This window comes from Vipera berus (assembly GCF_964194415.1).
Source record: "Vipera berus genome assembly, chromosome: 4".
Lineage (NCBI taxonomy): Eukaryota > Metazoa > Chordata > Lepidosauria > Squamata > Viperidae > Vipera > Vipera berus.
This window is the reverse complement of record NC_138206.1, coordinates 79,095,806-79,117,886: the sequence shown is the minus strand read 5'-3', so window position 1 is coordinate 79,117,886 and position 22,081 is coordinate 79,095,806. Positions and strand designations below refer to the sequence as shown.

Genomic DNA, 22,081 nt, shown 5'->3' with positions numbered 1-22,081 from the left:
GCCATCCCCAAGGGCTTCAAAGGCAGAGGAGGTGGAGCGACAACAAAGAGACGACTCTTGCACATCGCATTCCCCAGATTGGTGGGAAGCCGCCAGGCCACCTGAGACTGAATACTCAGGTGAGTGGAAATATCCGTCTGCAACCCATAACCAATCAACTGACTATCTAGCAGAAAGGTTTGAAGAGCTAGAAGTGAGGAGTGCAGAACAGCTCCTGCTGAGAGAGGCCCCCAGCCCCCCTTTTGCAGAGCTAACAGCCCTCCAACCCCTGGAGTTCCCTGCTAGGGCCTCCAGTCCCACAGAGGAAGAGAACCTAGGACCCCCGCAGCAATAGGGAGTATGGCAACCCCCAAAGGAGAAGGAGCAACAACCTCTGGGCCTAAATCAGCTAATAGAGGCCTTGCAACAGCTTGGGGTAATGCAGAAGCCAGGACAGGAACAGCTAGTTGGAGGACGACAACTCCATGGAGGCTGGTCACCACCCCCAAGCACCAAACAACCATTGAGGGGCCCGCAATTGAGGGAGGCGCCACAGCAATTGAGGCTAACACAACTCCTAGTAGATCAGCAGCAGAGGACGCCACAATTCCCTGCAGACCAACAACAGAGTAGACGACAGCAACCCCCATCTATCCAACAACCATTGAGGGGCCTACAGCAGCAGGTGGTGCCACGACTTCCCGCTGGCCATCAGCAGCCTCCTCTCAGACAACCAGAGCAAGGGGGATAGCAGCAGGGCCCAAACGTGCAACCCTTGGGCATACAGCAGCACCAATGGGGTAGCCAGCAACTGGGGGTCCAACAGCCACAGTGGGGGCCCCAGCAACCGTTGAACCAACAACCAGGATGGGGCCATCAGCAACTGGGGACACAACAGCAGCAGTGGGGGGCCCCAGCAGCCACTGAATCAACAATCAGTATGGAGCCAGAAGCAGTGGGGGGGCCCGGCAGCCATTGAACCAACAACCAAGATGGGGGCCCCAGCAAACAATGATGGCCCCACCCCTCAGAGCAACCTTCAATGGGGACCCAGAGAAACTGATTTTTTTCCTCAACCAACTACACTCTCATTTGAATCGCTGAGCCTATCTCTACCCGGATCCAGGTGCTATGGTCGATGTGATTGCATCCAGCCTAGAGGGAGAAGCATCTGAATGGTTAAACAATTTATATAATGAGCAAGCCCCTGAATTGGAGGACCCCCACCTTTTCCTCCTAGGGCTGAGAGAAAGATTTGAGGATCATCCATTGCCCCAAAGACTCGCAAACAGCTCCAGAGCTTCCTAGGGTTTGCCAACTTCTACTGTCAATTCATTTCTTCTTTTGCCAAGATTGCTCTACCCCTTACAGAACTACTCAAAACGGGCAAGGGAGGGGGAAAACCGCAACCCGGCCAACCACTAGCATGGACTATGAATTGTCAGACAGCTTTTGAGAATTTAAAAAGACTATTTGCTGCCAAACCAGTTGTAAAGCATCCCTACCCAGGGGAGCCCTTCGTAAGTCAAGCTGACGCCAGCAACGTGGCAGTCGGAGCTGTATTACTGCAAAAGAATAAAAGTGGGGTCCTGCAACCTTGTGCCTACACCTCTAAGAAATTCACTGAAAGCAAGAGAAGATGGGCAGTCTGGGAGAAGGAGGACTTCGCAATTAGGTGGGGGCTATTAAACTGGCAACACTATCTAGAAGGGAGCAAGGTGCCTTTTGAAGTATGGACAGATCACAGAAATTTAGAGGCACTAAAAACTCCCTGCAAATTGTCCCCAAAGCAAGTGCGATGGGCACTTTTAATTTTACTCTAAAGTACATACCAGGAGGATAAAACTTCCTAGCTGATGCACTATCGAGATTGCCCCAGTACAAAAGCGAATGCGAAGAAATTAACGAGGCAATTATCTCCAGTCCACAAACTGTTGCCCAACTCACGCCTCACAGGACCCCTAATCCTGATGACCCTGGAGTAAAGAAAATAAAACGAAAACTCGCCGATCAATGGTTCAAAGACAATCAGACATCCCTAACATGCAGGGATGGTCTGGCTTACAAGGGGGTGAAATTGTACTTGCCTGAAGCCCTCTTTCTTAACGCTCTCAAACACAGCCATGATGTCAAACAGGCTGGACACTCTGGATATCTAAAAACTCCACATCTCATTCGCCAGCAATTTTGGTGGCCGGGACTACAACGAGACATGGAAAACTATGTCAGGAGCTGTACTGTATGTGCCACCATGAAAAGAATACCAGGGAAAACCTGTGGGCTACTGCAAACAATGGCTGATCCTTCTCAACCATGGAAGAAATAGCTATGGACTTTATAGTAGACCTACCAGACAGTAGAGGAAATACTGTCAACTGAACTGTGATAGACCTGTTTTCAAAACAGGCTCATTTTATCACCTGCAAAGGACTCCCATCAGCCCAATGCCTGACTAAATTGTTCCTAAAATATATCTACCAGCTACATGGCGCCTCTAAGTGAATAATTTCAGACAGAGGGGTGCAGTTCACAATGAAATTGTCACTGCACTTTTTTTTTGTTCATCAGAAAAATTCATTTCTAACTGTACATTTCCCCTGTTCTCTGCACCTGTTGTGATAACTTATCTGGTAACCATAGTGAATCCCATATGACCAGTTATGTTTTGGTTTCAGTCTGTTTAGTGCGCATGTCTAGAAAAAGTTCCCAGTGTTTTATCTTTATTGTTTTATTCACTTTGCTGCTACTGTCTGTTACGTTAGGATGTAGTGAGCTAGCTCTCTTTATAATATATATTTTAGTTTTTATATTTTTTGTAAGTAAAAGGTATGTAGTAAGATTATGCATCGTGTTTTCATTGCCTTCCTGCATGCACATCATGCATTCTCTGAAGCACGGTCCTTCACCCTCTACAAAGGTGATTTTTACCTTGACATTTTGGTATCGAGGATGGTTTGATTTATGTTTTTAGAGATGCATGTTTCTGCGGCTGTTATCAGTTAGTTAGTGCTAGCGAGGCAGCGGTGATTAATTGCTGAAACATGTCAGGAAGGAAGCCACGGCTGAAACGGGAGGCCAGGAGTCTGTCTGTTGGGCATCTCCCTTCAACTTTAAGAACTCCGATAGCTTCAGCCACACGCCTTGGAGAAGACGCACCTGCTCCTGTCAACGATGCAAGGTCAGTCACTCCTTTTTCTACTTTTCCAAGCTCCCTGGCAGCTGCTTTTGAACATGTTCACACTCCAGGGGCTCAAGATGAATTTCAAAGGCTTGGAGCGAAACCTAAAGTTCAGCCGAAGAAAATTCCTTCTGCTCCTTCAGGCCCCAAGCAAACTATGCGAGATAGGGCTATGCAAGGCTACTGTGAACAAATTGGGGTTTTTGAAAAGCGTTTGCAGCAGGCAAAGGAATATGTGTCAATGGTTCAGCAATATGAGAGGAATTATGAGCATGAACCGGCCATATTGCCACACCCACAAGGAGAAGCCATATTGCCTCCTTCTTCCCCAAAGCCAAAGTCACGCCCATCATTGAATGTCATGCAAGACGAATGGGAACCGGAGGCTCCTATGTCACATGATTATGGGCTGTCCCAAAGGACATACAGAGCCACAGTGATGCCTGAAGCAAATGTTATAGCACCATCTACTGGTAAAGCTGCATTAAGACATGAATTGGAGCTCTCACTCTCGCAATTGTCTATGGAGGAGTCTTTGCTCAGAGATGCAAGATTTCTGCCGTTATCTGAGGCTCCAGCCCCTGATGGTGCTAGGATTCCTGTTACTATTGCTTCTCCTGTTAATATTGCTTCTATGCAAGCCCCTCTACCTGGCAGAACACAGCCATATTTAACCCACATGCAATTGCTACCGGGTTCTTATATGCGAAGGCCAGTGTCATCTGCAGGTTATGCTACTGCACCAGCCCCAGCGCCTCCTGCTGGCCAAGGTGGAATAGCAGCTCAAAGACAGTCACAGCCAGCACCAAGACTACCGGCAGCTTCAATGCAACTGCCGCATGTCCAGGCACAGACGCCACTGGTGCCCCCTGCAGGTTATGGTCGGATTGCACAACCTGCACAGCCAGTACCTCAATTGTATATTCCTCATCAAACACCTTCCATTGTACCACTGGCTGGTGATTCAAAATTAAAGAAGTCAGGACAGAATTACAGGGCATGGGTCAGTGAGGTTGGACTTTTGCTACGCAGAGAAGGTACTCACATGATGGTGTTTAATCCTCCTGCCCAGCCATGGACTCCTGACATACGGGACTTGGATAATAGAGCATGCACAACATTATTGATGTCAATGGACACTGAATTGCAGCTCACGTTTTCACAAGATGCAACTGCCCAACATATTTGGACTCAGTTAGAGACATGTTATCGGCCTACATCAATTGAGTCTACATGTTTACTTTTGTCTGAGTTCCATGGTTCCAGATTAAAACCTGGTGAACATATTGGAGCACATTTGACTAAAATGAAAGGTATTAGAAAAGAACTGGGTGAAAAAGGCTATCCTATTGATGATTTTCAAATGATCAGCATTATCATCAATTCTTTGAATCATGAGTGGAAAGATGCTATTTCCAAGATTAATCAAGTGCCTATTGCTCAACGCACAGTGGATCATGTATGCAGGAGTTTAGCCAAAGAAGAGGCACTTATGCAAGCTGCGCCACATTTAAGGGAACCACCTGCATCAAGAGCTTCAGCGAGGCGTGCCTTCCGTGGAAGGACCTACGTTCCAAGGATGCCAAGATGCTACATCTGCAATCGTGTGGGACATGCCACCCGGGATTGTCCCCAACGAGTTCCAGCGCCCGTCACATACCAGCCCAGAGGAACAGATTCCAGAGGAGGCAGAGGTAGAGGCGGACGACAAGGTCGTGGTCGTGGTTCCAGGCGTGATCCACAAGCTCCACTTGTCACATTAGTTGTGACCAATGATCCACAGCCTCAACCAGAGTATGACAGACGACGTCTTTGGACTTTGGACAGCGGAGCAGCATTACATGTTACTTACAGAAAAGAGCTTTACACAGAGATGCACGAGCCTGAACCTGAACTTCGTGAACTTTACTCTTTTTCCAATCATCCTGTTCAGGTCATGGGAAAAGGAACTGTTTATATTGAAGAGCTCGGTGCTCTCATTCCAAATGTTTACTATGTTCCGTCTGCCAGTAGTAATTTGCTTAGTCAGAGTCATTTGTCTAGGTTTTCTCATTTTCAGGTCCACCATCTTGAAAAAGCAAGTTATATAGTCAAGGACGGAGATATTGTTGCTGAAACCATGTTGATTGGTGGTGTTTATTATTTAAAACCAAAGTCTAAGCAGCAAGAGCAGGCAAGTATACACGTTCCAAAAAGCACAGGCCCAGAGAGAGACGTCCCAGAGAGAGATCCTGTTGCTACTCCAAAGGTTCCTAAAGATGATAAAAATACAAAAAAGACACAGGTTGCTCACAGCAAGCCTGGGGTCCCTAATAAAAATGCTAACGTTGAGAATTCACTAACAGGTAAACCTTTGCATTCCAGGTGTATCCATAAGTGGCACAGAAGATTGGGTCATGCCAGTTTCCATGTTCTGAAGAAGATGCCAGAGTTCGCAAGAGGTTTGGATCTAAAGGGGTGTAAGGTGTTCTTGGACTGTGCTGTCTGCAAGAAAGCCAAATCTAAGGCAGCAGCAATTCCAAAATGCGCTACACGCCTGTCAACACGCATTTTTGATTTGGTACACACTGACATAGTTGGTCCTTTTGCACCAACACTTGGTGGTAAAAGATATTTCTTGACAATCGTTGATAATTATTCTAGATATGGATATGTATATCCTATGAAAGAAAAATCTGAGACCTTTCAGATCTTTAAAGACTTTGCTAGTCTTGTCTATACCCAATTCAAGGTCAACATTGCCAGAATCCAGAGTGATCGCGGTGCTGAATTCATGTCTCAGCGTTTCCAGGACTGGATGCGTGAGAATAGAATAGTACATCAGACATCTGCTCCTTATACTCCAGCTGAAAATGGAGTGGCAGAACGCAGAAATGGAGTTCTGCAAACCATGATGTGTTGCCTTCTTGAAGATGCTAACCTCAGTCTTCCATACTGGGGTGAAGCTATCAAATATGCTAACCATATCATCAACCGCACTTGGAGTAGTGTGATAAATCAGACCCCTTATTTCATGTTGTATGGACACAAGCCTGATCTCTCACATCTCCATGTTTTTGGTTCCTATGCTATGGTCAATATTCCTTTAGCCCAAAGAAAGAAAGGGGGTCCTGCAGCAAAAAGGATGAATTTATGGGCATTGATGATAATTCAAAATGGAGCAAATACATTGACTCTCATCATGTTATTGTGGTTTCACAATCTGCTACTTTTGAGGAAGATGCTGACTGGTCCAGGATTCATTCTAATGATCCTGGAGTTTATTTTCCTAGAGATGATGCTGCTGATGCCACGCAACCTGATGATCAAGATTCACAGGAGAATGTTCCTTCCACGAGTTCTTCTCAACCTACTGTTCCGTCTTCGCAAGCCGCCGCCGCTGCTGCTGGCAACAATGATGAAGACGAGGACGACACGGAAGAAGAATGGACGGTTGGCCCGAGACGTTCCAAGAGGACCACAAAGGGAATCCCTCCAAAACGGTATTCGTGGCAAGTAACAAAAACACCTGTACCTTTGATTTGTAATGTTACAGTTCCTCCTGATAAGTTCACACAAATCAAACATCTTCCTGAATCAGAACAAGATAAATGGTTTCAGGCAATGCAGGCTGAAATGGACAGTCTAAAGAAACTCCAAGTGTTTACGCCTGCAAGCCCTCCAGCAAACAAGAAAGTTATTGGTACTCGATGGGTCTACAGGATCAAAAAGAAGCCGAATGGTGAGTCGTTGTACAAGGCCAGACTTGTAGCCCAGGGTTTCGCTCAACGTTATCCTGAGGACTATACAAATACATACTCACCCACAGTGCGGACTGAAAGTGTGAAAATTGCTTTAGCCACTGCAACTATCCTTGGCCTGGAAGTTTTCCAGTTCGACATTGAAACGGCTTATCTACACGCTGATCTTGATGAGGACATCTACGTCAAAGGTCCTCCAGGTTTCAGACAGCAAGAAGGGGATACCTGGTTTCTACACAAAAGTCTTTATGGTCTGAAATAATCTGGTTTAATGTGGTACTTATGTCTTTCTGACAAACTAAATTCAATGGGCTTTATTAAGTCCGAAACAGATGAATGCGTGTTTACTAAAAGATCCAGTAATAGGTATGAGATAATTCTTGTTTATGTTGATGATATTGTTTATATTGGTCCAAATAAGCAGATGAGTGAGGTTTTTGCTAAAGCTTTACAAAAGTTTTTCACATTGAAGTCTTTAGGATGTATTAACACTTATTTAGGTGTTCAAATTGCCAAGACTCAGAAGGGGTTTAGTCTCACACAAGAAGAGAAGATTGAGCAACTGTTACATCACTGCAACATGGAGGACGCTAAGCCTGTGAGTATACCCATGCAAACTGACTTTCACATTTTGGCACATGAACCAAGTCCTGAGTTCGAAGATCAAACACTATATCGCTCAGTCATTGGGTCGCTGCTGTATATTAGTAGTTGGACTAGACCCGACATTGCACTTAGTGTTAATCTTTTATCACGACACGTAGGCAAGGCAAAACAGTTTCATTGGACATGTGTTAAAAAGTTATTGAGGTATCTAAAACACACCAAAGACATGAAGTTGTTGTTGGAACCCACACATACTAACTATGCAGAGTTATGTTGTTATGCAGATTCAGACTGGGCGAGTGATAAGAAGTCACGGAAAAGTACATCAGGTTATATGTTGTTTTTGAATGGATGTCCTGTTTACTGGCATGTGCGTAAACAGAATTTTGTTTCTTGTTCCTCTACAGAAGCTGAGTATGCTTGTGTGTCTGATGCATGCAATTCTTTAACCTGGTTTGATGCTTTAGTCACAGATATCTGGACACATCCGATTCGACCGATCACTGTGATGGAAGATAATGAATCTGTGGTTTATATTTCTGAAACACGTTTTACAGGTTCAAGGTGCAGACACATTGACATCCGATATCAAAACATAAGGCAACTGGTTAAACAAGGTTTTGTGACATTACAGTATGTGCCTACACGTGATCAAATTGCTGACATGCTGAACAAACCACTTCCTACAGCCCAGCATGAGTATCTGCGTGAGAAGATGTGCCTTACTTGAGTCTTCACTTTGCTGACGAAAGAAGGGGAATGTCACTGCACTTTTTTTTTTGTTCGTCAGAAAAATTCATTTCTAACTGTACATTTCCCCTGTTCTCTGCACCTGTTGTGATAACTTATCTGGTAACCATAGTGAATCCCATATGACCAGTTATGTTTTGGTTTCAGTCTGTTTAGTGCGCATGTCTAGAAAAAGTTCCCAGTGTTTTATCTTTATTGTTTTATTCACTTTGCTGCTACTGTCTGTTACGTTAGGATGTAGTGAGCTAGCTCTCTTTATAATATATATTTTAGTTTTTATATTTTTTGTAAGTAAAAGGTATTTAGTAAGATTATGCGTCGTGTTTTCATTGCCTTCCTGCATGCACATCATGCATTCTCTGAAGCACGGTCCTTCGCCCTCTACAAAGGTGATTTTTACCTTGACAGAAATTTTGGAGAATTTTTTTTTAAATTGGATCATCTCAAGGCCTATCAACTGCTTTTCACCTGGCTACTAATGGGGCCGCAGAAACCGCTAACAAAATGGTGGAACAATATCTCAGATGCTACATTTCTTACCAACAAACAAACTGGACCGACCCCCTCCCTTTCGCAGAGGTGGCTTACAATAATTTGAAATTTGAAGGCAGAATTTAGTAAGGTAGTAAGCCAGTTGGGAACAAATAAGTTGAAACTTATATTTATAATTGTCAAATTATAGCCTTTGGTCTATGAAGTTTCAGAAAAGAATATTACAACTTCAGGAAGAAGAGTGAAAACTGAACATTAGAATTTGTTCTGATTAGTTACCTAAGCAAGAAGAGATAGTAAGACAAGTGGGTAGAACTATTGAAAAGGGGCAATTTTATTTGCTGCTTTTCCACATCAGGTGAGTTTCCTGCTTCCTCATTTCAGAGACAAAGAGGTGCTACTGCTGCTTTTTCTCAATTGTAAAAGTTCTGGTGCTTTCTTAGTAAATCTTTTACCGTTATCAAGAATTTGGAATCAAGAGGAGTAATGTTGCCCATATCAGTGCCCAACTTTGAAAAACAGAAAAGGACAGAGAAGTAGTAGTTTTCTAAAATTTCCTGGAAAAGGGTAATTAAGCCAGTATAATTACATAATGCAAGTGCTTGCCTTCAACAAAATTCTGTAGTCTGAATGGATGCAATTTTTTGCTTTTAGTTTTCAAATCCAGTGAAGAGACAAATCATGGCATTCAATATTTTATACACCATAGTGCCAAGGATTATAAAACAACTGTATCAAAATTTGCCTTCAGTTTATCTTCTCTATATACCAAGATAATTATGCATTCAAGATAAAATAAGGATAGATCTTGTAAAGATTTCTAAGTTATATGTTGAAATTAAAATATTAGACATTACATACTTAGGTTAAATGCAACATAAATGCATTAGCAAAACACTTTTTAATAAAAGTGAAATAATATTCAGATATGGCACAGTCCATCAATGATATAGTACACCAAAATCAACACATTTCACTCAACCTAACTAGGTGGAATCTGCAGTCTACATATTATAAATTAATTTAAATGAAATCTAAAAATCCAGTCTAGATCTAGTGTAGTGTCTATTCAAATAACAATCAAGATAAAGTATGGCTTATCTGTGTATCCAGTATGTGCTTTCCTTAAACAAGACAGCTACAAATCATTTATCTACAATTTTCTTTAAGATCCTGAAACTCTAGGGTGTAAAAGAAGTCAAAGGGAAAAAAAACATACACTGAATAGATTATGACAATCTAGAAAGAACAGAAACAAAGGTGTTGAGCTTAATCATTCAGTAGAAAGTGACCAGGTGTATTCACAGGTAAACCACCTTAAATTATATTGTGGATGGGGAAAATTACTGATCTTTACCGCAGAATATTGTAGCTCTAACCAAGACAATTATATCAATTAATTATATTTGTACAGATCAAAAGCAGTTCAGGTGTGCATTATTTAGACTATTGTAACTGGCGTTTTACTTGCAAAGTTTCAGTGCAAAGTTTAACAAAATATTGCTATCAAAATGAAACCACAGGTTCAATCCTACCTGCACTAGCTCAAGAGAAATCTCTCATATTACAGCACTTTCATTTTCCAGTTTGCTAGGAGAGTAACTTTAGACAATCTTTACGTGCGTGCCCTTCTCCCAATTCTTCCAGCATAGAAACTAAAAAAACAGGAAGCTTCCACTGCCATTTCTAGTTTCTCGTTTATGAATCCTTGTTCCCTGCATTTTTCTCCGCACAATAAAAGCCCAACTCATGCAGATAACAAAGCGACGGCATTCGAGAAGAATCACTCGCTTATTTTTGCATTTAAGCAACCCACTGCTCACCCTAGCTCCGCGTGCAATCTACTAACCTGTTTTGGAAACGGAGCGCGGACGGAGACGTCGAAACAGCTGCTCCAGGACGACGCGGAAGCCGATAAAATAGACCCAAAGGGCAGGCATTAGCAGGGACAATAGTGACATGGCTGCTAGGCCGTGCTGAAGGAAAGACGCCGCCTTAGATTCCTTTCTGTACCTTGGTCGGTGAAGAGCCAGTTCCCAACTCACCAGGGCAGCCGAGGAATCAGCACAACGCCGTCAGAACCCTATTAGGTAGCCACACCCAGCGGAAGAGGATTCCGGCCTCCCGCCTTCAATGGGACGATCGGATCCTTTCTGAGCATGTGCGCTGGTGATCGGTATTCTTATCCCTTCGTGTATGGTTTCTCTCTGCTCCCTCCCTATCGCCCGCTTGTCGCGGGAGATCGAGAGGGATGCTGCGTGTAAGGTTGCAGATAGGGTGAAGAGGTGACATGATCCCTCTCACGTAGTTATTTTTAAGCTTTAATAGTGCTGTCTGCCTCGAATGTGCCAAGACATGCGTTAATTTGTTTCTCAGGTTCCTTCACAACTCACGTACACCATTTACCACTCTTAGGAATGGAAAATATTAGGGGATATTGCTATTCTTTCCCTTAGGCAGTACAGGTAGTCTTTGACCAAAATTTCTGTTGCTAAGCAAGAAAGTTAAGTGAATTTTGCCCCATTTTACAACCTTTCTTGCCACAGTTGTTAAGGGAATCAATGCAATTGTGAACTTAGTAACAGGATTGTTAAATGAATTTGGCTTCCCCACTGACTGTTTGTCAGAAGGTTACAAAAGCAGTCACATCCCTAGAACACTGCAACCATCATAAATCCAGGCCAGGTGCCAAGTGTCTGAATTTTGATTGTGTGACCATAGAAATGCTACAACAGTTGCCTGGAAAACTATTATAAATCACTTTTTTGGTGCCGTAATTTTGAACAGTCACTAAACAAACTGTTGTAAGTGGAGGACTACCTGTACCTAAAGACTGGAACTCTTGTCTTTCCCTGATCTTATTTCCACTATTAAATCAATCAGACACATCTATGATGCTCAACCAATAAAACAATATCATTGTGCAGTGTTGTGATCTAATTTCCAATAACATTGCCTATTTTACAGTTTGGATTATGCCATTATATTAATGCACATTTTTAATGTATTTGTTATAGCCTGCTTTAATAAACCATTCATTTTTAATGAATTTGATCACTTAGGTCAGAAAATGCATAAAATATGCACTACCTCCTGAAAATACAGGGTAACAAACACTGCACCAACAGAACTAGAGGATCATTTTACATTGTGTCATTATTAAAATAAACTTAAAGTGTAACTTCATGCATCCTATTCTATCATTAGCACATGGATGGTTGATAAAAATGTGCCATATAAAAGAATCCTGGAATATGACTGAGTTGATACCTCAGACTAATCAAGATATTTTGAATCACATCATTGGTTCTTATAGATCAGTGCTAAATAAACTGACATCAGCTTTGCAGTATCCTTGGGAATACTCTCCCCCTTGTCAGTTGTATTTGTTGTAAATGGGGATGCCATATTTATCAGAGGGCCTGTGTTCTAATCAGTTTACTTAGCAATAATTCTATGCTCAAATGAAACCCTAAAAGAATTAGCTGACACTATCAATATATGGGATTTTTTTTGGCAGAACTCCTCAGCAATGTCTTTAACCACCCTAAAAAAATGCAGTAATTACTAAAAGTCAGAAAATGAAAAAAAAGATGCAATGTGTATTGCTTTATCCCCTAGCTAGGCCTAGGACAAACATTGCACATTCCAGCAGTCTTTTCACACTTCTGACTAACCATCATTTGTCAGAAACAAATGTTTTTGTTATATGTCAGGGGTGTCAAACTGCCAGCCCATGGGCCGGACGTGTCACCGGGAAACCACGCCCACCCCATTACCGGCAATGGGGGAAAAGCTCCAATACGTTGTGCAACGTTACATGACATCGCAAGTTTGACATGTCTGTTATATATTAAAGCAATCCTGCACTATTCCCAAACTTGTTTTATAGGGTGAGTAGGATAAATTGGCATGCATTACCTCTTTCCTTTTTCAGAACTAGGGTACATGGTACTAATTCATTCCCACACATAGCTCAGGAACAAATTCAGATATTTATGTGACTTTTTGATTCATAGAAATTCATATTATCTGATCCTATCAACCAAATTAGAATTTGTAGGACTAGGAGGAAAGATTTTTCTACCTTTTTGAAAATTAACTTACCAGAGCAAAAAGATGAGGTAAAAGTCAAATGAATAAACATAAGAACATTCATTCATTCTGTTATGTTCTTAGTTCGGTTAGGCATTGATGAGGCAGAGGGTTGAAACAGCAAGCATGTTTATTAACTAACAACTAGAGGCTGCTGAACAGCTATATATACAGTTCGTCTCTAGGCCGCAACCAATAGGGTTAAAGTAACAGTTTCCCATCCCAAACATAAATATCAGCTCGGAGACAGACAGTCTGGGTTGCAGTAACAGAAACCGTTAAGGAATCCTGATGTCATGGTTCTGATTAATGAGACAGATCAAAGAACACTGCATGATTGTTTATTATAAGAAAAGTCTGTAATAATAAGCACTCATGGATGGATGCCAGAATCTGAATTCTCCCCTTGACACATCATATCATACAAAATTCCCTCCCTTAATTGCACAACATGAATCACATTCACCAATTAGTTTAACACATGGTTTCACTTCCCTTCTGAAGCTCACTATCCCTTATCTTCTCAAAACATACAGGTTGAATTCCTCCCACGCTTTAGTGATTCAAAGCCAAACAGTTAAAGCAAAAGGCTGCCTCTTATATTGTCAATGCAAAAACATGTCAATGTTTGCAGCATTGACATCTACACTTAAATACAGCAATTAAGGTCACACATTAAGCAAGTGATTTCAACAGTTGAGGCCAATAAGTTACACCCCTTCCCCCTTCCCTGGACCCAGCTGTTTTAAACAACTTTCGCCCGGTCTCCAACCTTCGCTTTCTTGCGAAGGTTGTTGAGAGCGTAGTGGCGCATCAGCTTCCTCTGTTCCTAGAAGATACTGATTATCTAGACCCGTACCAATCGGGTTTCAGGCCCGGACACAGCACGGAGACGGCATTGGTCGCTCTGATGAATGATCTCTGGCGGGCTCGGGACAGGGGTCATTCCTCTGTCCTGGTCCTATTAGACCTCTCTGCGGCTTTTGATACCATCGACCATGGTATCTTACTTCGGCGTCTCAGGAGATTGGGAGTGGGAGGCACTGTTCTTCAGTGGTTCTCCTCCTACCTTCTGGAACGTTCACAGTGGGTGTTGGCGGATGATCAGAGATCGACCCCGAGGCCTCTCATTTATGGAGTTCCTCAGGGGTCGGTCCTCTCACCTCTCCTGTTTAACATCTATATGAAGCCACTAGGTGAGATCATCCGTGGTTTTGGAGTGGGTTATCATCAGTATGCTGATGACACCCAGCTTTTCATCTCGACCCCAAACCACATCAGGGATGCCCTTGACGTGATGTCCCGTTGCCTGGAAGCGGTCCGGGAATGGATGGGGAGGAACAGGCTTCAACTCAACCCGGACAAGACTGAATGGCTGTACATACCGGTATGTCAGGATATTCAGAGTATTCCATCCCTTAATATTGGGGGCGAGTTACTGCCCCCCGTAGATAGGGCTCGCAACCTGGGTGTCCTCCTAGATTCACAGCTCTCCTTAGAAGATCACATAGGAGCTGTGACTAGGGGGGCTTTCACTCAGGTTCATCTGGTGCGCCAGCTACGACCCTATCTGGACCTGGATGCCTTATGTACAGTCACCCATGCACTTGTGACCTCTCGTCTTGACTACTGCAACGCTCTTTACATGGGGCTGCCCTTGAGAATCACTCGGAAGCTTCAGCTGGTACAGAGTGCAGCTGCACGGACGCTTTTGGGGGCTCCCCGATACTCCCATATTACACCTCTGCTTCGTGAGCTGCACTGGCTTCCAGTTGCCTTCCGGGTGAAATTCAAGGTGCTAGTGATGACATACAAAGCCCTACATGGCATGGGTCTGGATTACCTACGGGAGCACCTACTGCCAGCGTCAACACCCCTCCGTCCTGTGCGCTCCCACAGATAGGGCCTCCTCAGGGTGCCACCGGTCAGAGAATGCCGGCTGGTGACCCCCAGGGGGAGAGCATTCTCGGTGGGTGCACCAATCCTCTGGAACCGCTTACCAGCCGAAATCCGGATGGCCCCCGACCTTCGCACCTTTCGGCGAGATTTAAAAACCTATCTATTCCAGCAAGCCGGCCTGGCCTGATAGATTTGGGGTTTTATTTGTAGATCTGGGGTTTTATTTGTTTTATTGTTGGTTTATTGTATACTTACTTTGCTCTGTACACCGCCCTGAGTCCTCCGGGAGAAGAGCGGTATATAAAACGAATAAATAAATAAATAAATAAATAAATAAATAGATAGCTCAAACTCTCAAATTCTTAACATAGTCCTGCAAATACTTAGACGACCTTTGCAACTGACCCGAACCTCTAGGGGTTGCTGAAGCCTCCCAGTCTACCCGCTCGCCTGCCAGGCTGGGTGGACCAGAACTCTGAGGCCTGGTAGATTCGGGTTGACTCGAGCCCCTTTGGCTGGCCTGTTCCAGTAGGCCCAAGCCAAAGTCCATTTGTGAAGCAAAGTCTGCCAGGCTGGCACTCAGCACTCTTTGCCGGTTCTGCTCAGCGGATGCAGACTGTGTGTACGGGGAGAACTCATCTACGGCCATTCCCCCATCTCGGCGGAGAGTCCTGTCAGAGTGTGCAAGCTCCTCTGTTAGGCCGCTGTCACGCTGCCCCTGTTGGGCAGCTGTATTGAGAGTCCTGAGCCAGCAATTGGTTTGCTAGTCTCCGACGCAGCTGGTCAATGTGCTGGCAAATGACTCGCCCATCTTCCAGGACCACCTCATAAGAGAGTGGCTCTGACACCTTAGCAACCATGGCTACCACCCACAAAGCCCCTTGCCTGTAATTCCAGGCCCAAACCCGGTCATAAAGGTAAAGGTTCCCCCGCACATGCGTGCTAGTTGTTTCCAACTCTAGGGGCCGGTGCTCATCTCTGTTTCAAAGCCAAAGAGCCAGCGCTTGTCTGAGGACATCTCCGTGGTCATGTGGCCGGCATGACTAGATGCCAAAGGCGCACGGAACGCTGTTACCTTCCCACTGTAGTGGTCCCTATTTTTCTACTTGCATTTTTACATGCTTTCGAACTGCTTGGTTGGCAGAAGCTGGGACGAGTAACAGGCGCTCACTCTGTTACGCCGCACTCGGAATTCGACCCGCCAAACTGCTGACCATCTTATCGACAAGCTCAGCGTCCTAACTCACTGAGCCACTGCATCCCTTCGAAATCCGGTCATCAACTTGCAAATTAAGTGGTGACTTTGGCTGGGCTGTGTCTGAGACAACTCAGTCAGGATGTAGCCAGTCCAGCTTGGTGATCAAGCGTTGGCCCCACCTGAGTTTGGCTGGGCTTCTGCCTGTGGCGGTGCAAGGAGTTGTGCGTTGGCAGAGTAAAAAGTCTGCCAGTCAGTGGTGCCAGTCTCCTGTAACAATCAGTTTTAAAGATTCCTTGGTTGTTCGGTCCATGCGTTCCGCTTGGCAATTTGAGGCTGGGTGAAAAGGAGCCAAAGTGGTGTGCCTTATTAAATTAGCCCTGAGAAAGGACTGAAATTCTGCAGCTGTAAATTGAGCCCCATTGTCTGAGACTAACACGTCTGGTAGCCCGTGTGTTGCAAAGATTCTGCACAGTTAGTGTTAGATGATTAGTGCCAGCCATGGCAGTTCCCTAAAAAGGTCATCAGATGGGAGCAAAGAGGCTTCTTTGCTTCCACTGATGAGCCAAGGGTCTCAGACCCGACAGCCCCATTGGCGAGAGAGTTTTATGGAGGGAGGGACCAAGACCCCCCATAAATACCTCTGCACGAGGGGCTGCTCTTTGTTCTCATCCTCTTCTCACTCTAGTTCTACTTCTACTCCTAGCCTCTAGTTCTTCTGTTTTAGTCATGTAATGCTAGCTTGTTTTCTTTTATTTTATTTCTCTCTCACATGCAGGCATGAATGCTTTCATGCCAAGTATTTCTTTTTCTTTGATCTATCATTGAATAAAGCTAATATGATTGCATCTCTGTGTGATGCCTTTACTTGGAAGCACCTTTAACGATTCATCATGAGATCACCTCACAAGTTGGTAGCCAGAGGCTGGTTTAAAGGAATGCTTCCAAGCCAGCCAGGATCTATCCAACAAGATGTCTGGAAAACCCGGCTCAAATCCATTTATAACAGATGGCAGGACTTTTTCTATCATGACCAGAAGTCATCGATCAAAGACGGCGTCCCTGCCTACATCCAAGACTTCAGTCCCTGAAGCAATCTCAGCTGCAGATGAAAGCACAAATGACCTTCATCTCGTCAGAGGATCCAGCAGAGCATCTAGGACCCCTTCACATGTCTCTTTACAACTGAACGCCACAGAGGAGAGCATAGAAGGCTTGCAGACTGCCCAAGACTGCTCAGATGCTGCAGAGACGGACCTGGCTGAAACCAAACGCCGCGTGAGTAAGCTGACTGCACAGGAACGTGAAGAGCTGCTTAAAGAGATCTTTGCAATGCAGGGGAGGGGGAAGGCAGCCCAGGAAACCACGCAGGAAGCCTCCGAACACGCGGTGAGTCTTTCCCTAGAGACCACGAGGCCTCCCAATATGGCGCCCGCCACCCTTAGTGACCCCGGGACCCCAGGGCTTTTGGCGCGAACCCCCCCGCCCAGCTGTGAGCTACAGCTTCCTGGGGCAAGCGGAAACAAGATGGCTCCGCCCACATGGTCTGGCACAGGAAACAAGATGGCGGCCCCCAGTAAGCCCACACAGTCTAACAAAGACAAACCTCTTTTAAGCCTGGAAAGCCAGCAATCCCTGGCATCCAGCCGAAATAGCATGCAATCCCTGACATCCGGCCAAAGCAGCATGCAAATTCCTGAGTTCTCCCCACCACAAAGCCTAAAGTCCAATGATGACAATGAGGTCTGTCCAGCCGAGACTCCTACAAATGCTGCAGCCATTCAGGCCGCCATCCAGCTCCTAACTGATGCCCTGGGGCCCAAAAAGATGTTGGGGGTAGCCACCCCCCCTCCAAGGCCTCCCATCCTCTCCCCAGGGCCCAACTGCCGGGGGAAATCCAGCCTGCAGCCTCCCAACAATCAACCCCCGCAGCCTCCCACCTTCTCTTCAGGTCTTCAGGACCAGCGATGGGCAGCTCAGGGCAAACCAGGCAATGCTGAAAATCCATGTGCTTGCAATTCTCGGGAGGAACCATTGCAGCAACTGCGAGCCGGCAAGTCTGGGCTCCACCCCTCCAATGCCTCATGGGAAGAAGGGAGAAATCCTGAACAACGCCCTCCCCCGGATCACATGGTTTCCGGGCACGCCCATCTGGAGTTACTAAATAATCAAGAAAAAATTCCCTCCTCGACCACTGGAGGGACCCCTTTCACTAAAGGAACCCCTTTCCCTTTCCCTTTTATGTCGATGGACATTTCAGAGATCTTTGAAAATGGGTCTGAGAGGGACTTTTTTCCAGCGGCAAATCTTCCAAGCGACTTTAAAAAGCTGCAACTGGGAGGGGAAAATTATAACAGTTGGAGCAAAGATATACAAGTATATCTCTTAAAGAATGGGACTTTACAAATGGTTCAGAAACCACCCCCTCCCCCATGGGGACGTCAAGAAGAGTGGCGACATTTGCAGGCTTACTCTGCTCTGCTCAGTTCGCTGGATAATAACTTGTTCTCCAGCATACCAGCAGGACTCAGAGCTGCTCAAGTTTGGCAGCTATTATACAATTTATTCAACAGCGATACCATTGGTTCCATCACCAGATATACAACTGAGCTTTATACAACCAAACTGAGGTTTGGTGCCAGCATGCCTGAGCATCTTGCAAAATTAAAGGCACTCAGGGCAGAATTGATATCCAGAGATTTTCCAGTAACTGATGTGAACATGGTCGCGATCATTTTTGCTTCCCTAGACAGGAGTTGGAGCAATTTCATTGTTTCACTCGAAGCGGTCAAGAGGGAAGACATAAATCTGTCCTACCTCACAGGAAGACTGATCGAGGAGGATAGAAGGAGACGAGATGCCGGAGAATACGCCAGAGTCACCACTCAGCAAGCCAGAAAGGGGCGCCACAACTCAGAGCAAATTAATGCTCTACTTAAGTGTTTCATCTGTGGCTCTGAGGAGCACCTCAAGAAAGACTGCCCCCATCAACATCAAGCCCCTAAACGTGGTCCCAATCAAGTAAGGGGCAAGGGGCAAGGAAGGGGGCGTGGCAGGGGCAAAGGAAATTTTCTGCATACTTGTTCCCTCACCCCCACAACAAAGGCTGATAGCTCCACTGACTTATGGTTACTGGACTCTGGAGCTTCTTCTCACATTACTAATATGAGTCAAGGTTTTAAAAGGTTAAAGAAAATTAACTCATCTGTCAAAGTTGCAAATGGTGATACTGCTTCAGTTGTTGGGGAGGGCTTTGTTTCTGTACCTGGACTTGGAAAAGTTGAAGGTGTTTTACACGCCCCCTCCATAGCCAACAACCTATTAAGCATTACCAAATTGTGTGACGATGACAAAGTGGAAGTTTTGTTTCGCAAAGGGGGAGGTCATGTCACCCGGAACCAGAAGATCATTGGAAATATAGCCATAATAAATGGCTTACCATATTTTTCTCCCAAGCCACCACAGCCTGCCCCAAGGCTTTCCAAGGGCAGTGTGGGCAAGGAGCCTGAATCTCAGCAGGCACCTACAGCACCACTCAAAGCAACTAGAGCCAAGAGGGTGTCAGTGGGGAAGCGGCTTCACGATAAGTGTGCACACTTATTGCACAGAAGGCTAGGTCATGCAAGCTTCCCTGTAGTTAAAAAGATGGGAGAATTTGCTGAGGGAGTCCAGCTCAAGGATTGTGACGTGTTTCTGGACTGTGCCATTTGCAAGAAAACAAAGAGGAAGGCTGCCCCTACCTCAAAGGTGTCATTACGTAAGACTCAATACCCGTACCAACTAGTACATGTTGATTTGGTTGGGCCTTTTACACCATCCCTAGGAAAGAAAAAGTATTTTCTCACTGCCGTTGATGATTTTTCACGATACGGCCACGTGTATACCCTCACAGAAAAATCTGAAGCCTTTGACGCCATAAAGTCACTATACAACTTCGTAGAGACCCAGTACAAGACCAAGATCGCACAATTGCAGAGCGATCGCGGGGCTGAGTTCATGTCTCAGAAGTTCCAGGACTGGGTAAGGTGTAAGGGCATCCGCCATTTTCTTACTGCACCATTCACCCCTTCGCAAAATGGTGTAGCTGAGAAAAGGAATGGAATCCTGCAAACCATGATGCGTAGTCTGATTGCAGACGCTAATGTCGCAGAATCATACTGGGGGAGGCAATTCACTATGCCAATTACACCTTAAACCGCACCTGGAGCAGTGTTGTGAACCAGACCCCATATTTCCTGGTTCACGGTAGGAAACCAAACCTGGGACATTTGCGTGTTTTTGGTTCCTATGCATGGGTGCACATCCCCAAACAGCTGCGGAAGATGGGGAGATCTGTTTCCCAGAGACTAAGGTTCTTGGGTTATGCTCCTGGCTCCAAGGCCTATCGTTTCCTGGGAGAAGGGGGCAGGCCTGTGACTTCCCAATCTGCCTCTTTCGAAGAGGATTCCAATTGGACCCAGATCCACTAAAATGATCTGAGCCCATATGCCAACCGACCCAGCAAAGGCACACCGACCACGACATCACCTGAGACGACCACATTCCCTGCCACCGACGAAAGTGAGGAACAAGACGAAGATGCGTCCAGTCCCATGGAGGAAGACACGCCGTCTTCACCCCCAGCGACACCTCAGAGACCCGCAGAAGAAAAGAGCGGTGAATGGCAGAAGGTAAGGAGGTCAAAGCGGTCCAACAAAGGGGTCCCGCCAAAGAGAATTGACATTGGCCACATCGCGTCTGTCAACAGTGTTGTGGTCACCCCAAAATCCTTCTCTGACATCCAGGAGCTGCCCATCGAAGAGCAGGAGAAATGGCAGCTCGCGATGGAGAAGGAGATGCAGAGCTTAAAGAAACTCAAAGTCTTCACCCCCCAGCAACCACCAAAGGAGAGGAAAGTCATTGGCACAAGGTGGGTTTACAAGGCCAAACCACTTGCCAATGGCCTCTACCTGTATAAGGCCCGTTTGGTAGCCCAGGGCTTCGCTCAGCGTTATATGGAAGACTACTCGGAGACTTACTCTCCAACCGTCCGGGTAGAGAGCGTCAAGGCCGCCCTCGTGACTGCAGCCGCTCTGGGAGAAGAAGTCTTCCAATTCGACATCCAGACGGCTTACCTCCACGCCAACTTGGACCGTCAGATCTATGTGAGGGCCCCTCCTGGCTACCAGCAAGAAGGGGGAAATACATGGTTGCTCCACAAAGGGTTATATGGTCTCAAGCAGTCAGGGAAATTATGGTATGACTGTCTTAGAAAGAGTTTAGAACAAGTTGGTTTCACCACATCTCATGCAGATGAATGCGTCTTCACACGCAATTCCAAAGGTACCACAGAACGGGTGTTAGTTTATGTGGACGACCTATTATATGTAGGGCTTGACAAGGAAGGGTGTGATGAATTTGCCAAGGCCCTGGAAGAAAAGTTTACTCTGAAGTCTTTGGGGCGGGTTGACAAGTACTTGGGTGTGCATATTTTGGCCACTAAGGGGGGGTTCGCTCTATCTCAAAAAGAAAAGATAGAGGAATTACTGGCCAAATGCAAAATGACAGAATCTCATCCTACGCATAGCCCAATGCAAACTGACTTTTACAACCACACCCATAAGGACGGTCCTGAGTTCACAGATAACACGCTTTACAGATCTGTGATTGGCTCCTTGCTATACATCAGCAATTGGAGCAGACCTGACATAGCTTTAGCTGTGAATCTATTGTCCAGGCACGTGGAACACCCAAAGGAATTCCACTGGACTGCTGTTAAAAGGGTGCTTAGATACCTTAAGGGCACAGCTGATGCCCTCCTTATGCAAGAACCAGAGAAGGGGAAGACGGCCCAGCTCTCCGCTTACTCAGATGCAGACTGGGCTGGCGACACCAAAAGTAGACGGAGCACTTCTGGTTTCCTCATATTGCTAAATGGCTGCCCAATACATTGGCATGTTAGGCAGCAAAAATTTATTTCTTGCTCCACGGCCGAGGCTGAATATGCCAGCCTGTCAGACACGGCCAATGATTTGACTTGGTTCAATGAGCTGATAACAAGCATCTGGGCATCTCCCCCTCTGCGTATCCAAATTCTAGAGGACAACACTGCCGCAATTGCAATCTCGGGCGCTTATGCAGTAGGATCTAGATCTCGCCATATAGACA

The 22,081-nt window shown here is 45.5% G+C and overlaps 1 protein-coding gene across 4 annotated transcripts in view; it reads right to left on the bottom strand.

Moving 5' to 3' along the window:
• Positions 1 to 10,820, bottom strand: part of LOC308667820 (E3 SUMO-protein ligase ZBED1-like) — a 309,814-nt gene extending 298,994 nt beyond the window's left edge. For 3 of the 4 annotated variants that reach the window (XM_081327333.1, XM_081327335.1, XM_081327334.1), the window contains exon 1: positions 10,595 to 10,814. In XM_081327333.1, the coding sequence (XP_081183459.1) occupies positions 10,595 to 10,706 (112 nt within the window). In that variant the 5' untranslated portion in view covers positions 10,707 to 10,814. Of the gene's footprint in view, positions 1 to 10,594 lie in introns of all 4 variants that reach the window. The other variant, XM_081327332.1, reaches the window with a different exon arrangement.
• Between the last annotated feature and the right edge of the window lie 11,261 nt (positions 10,821 to 22,081).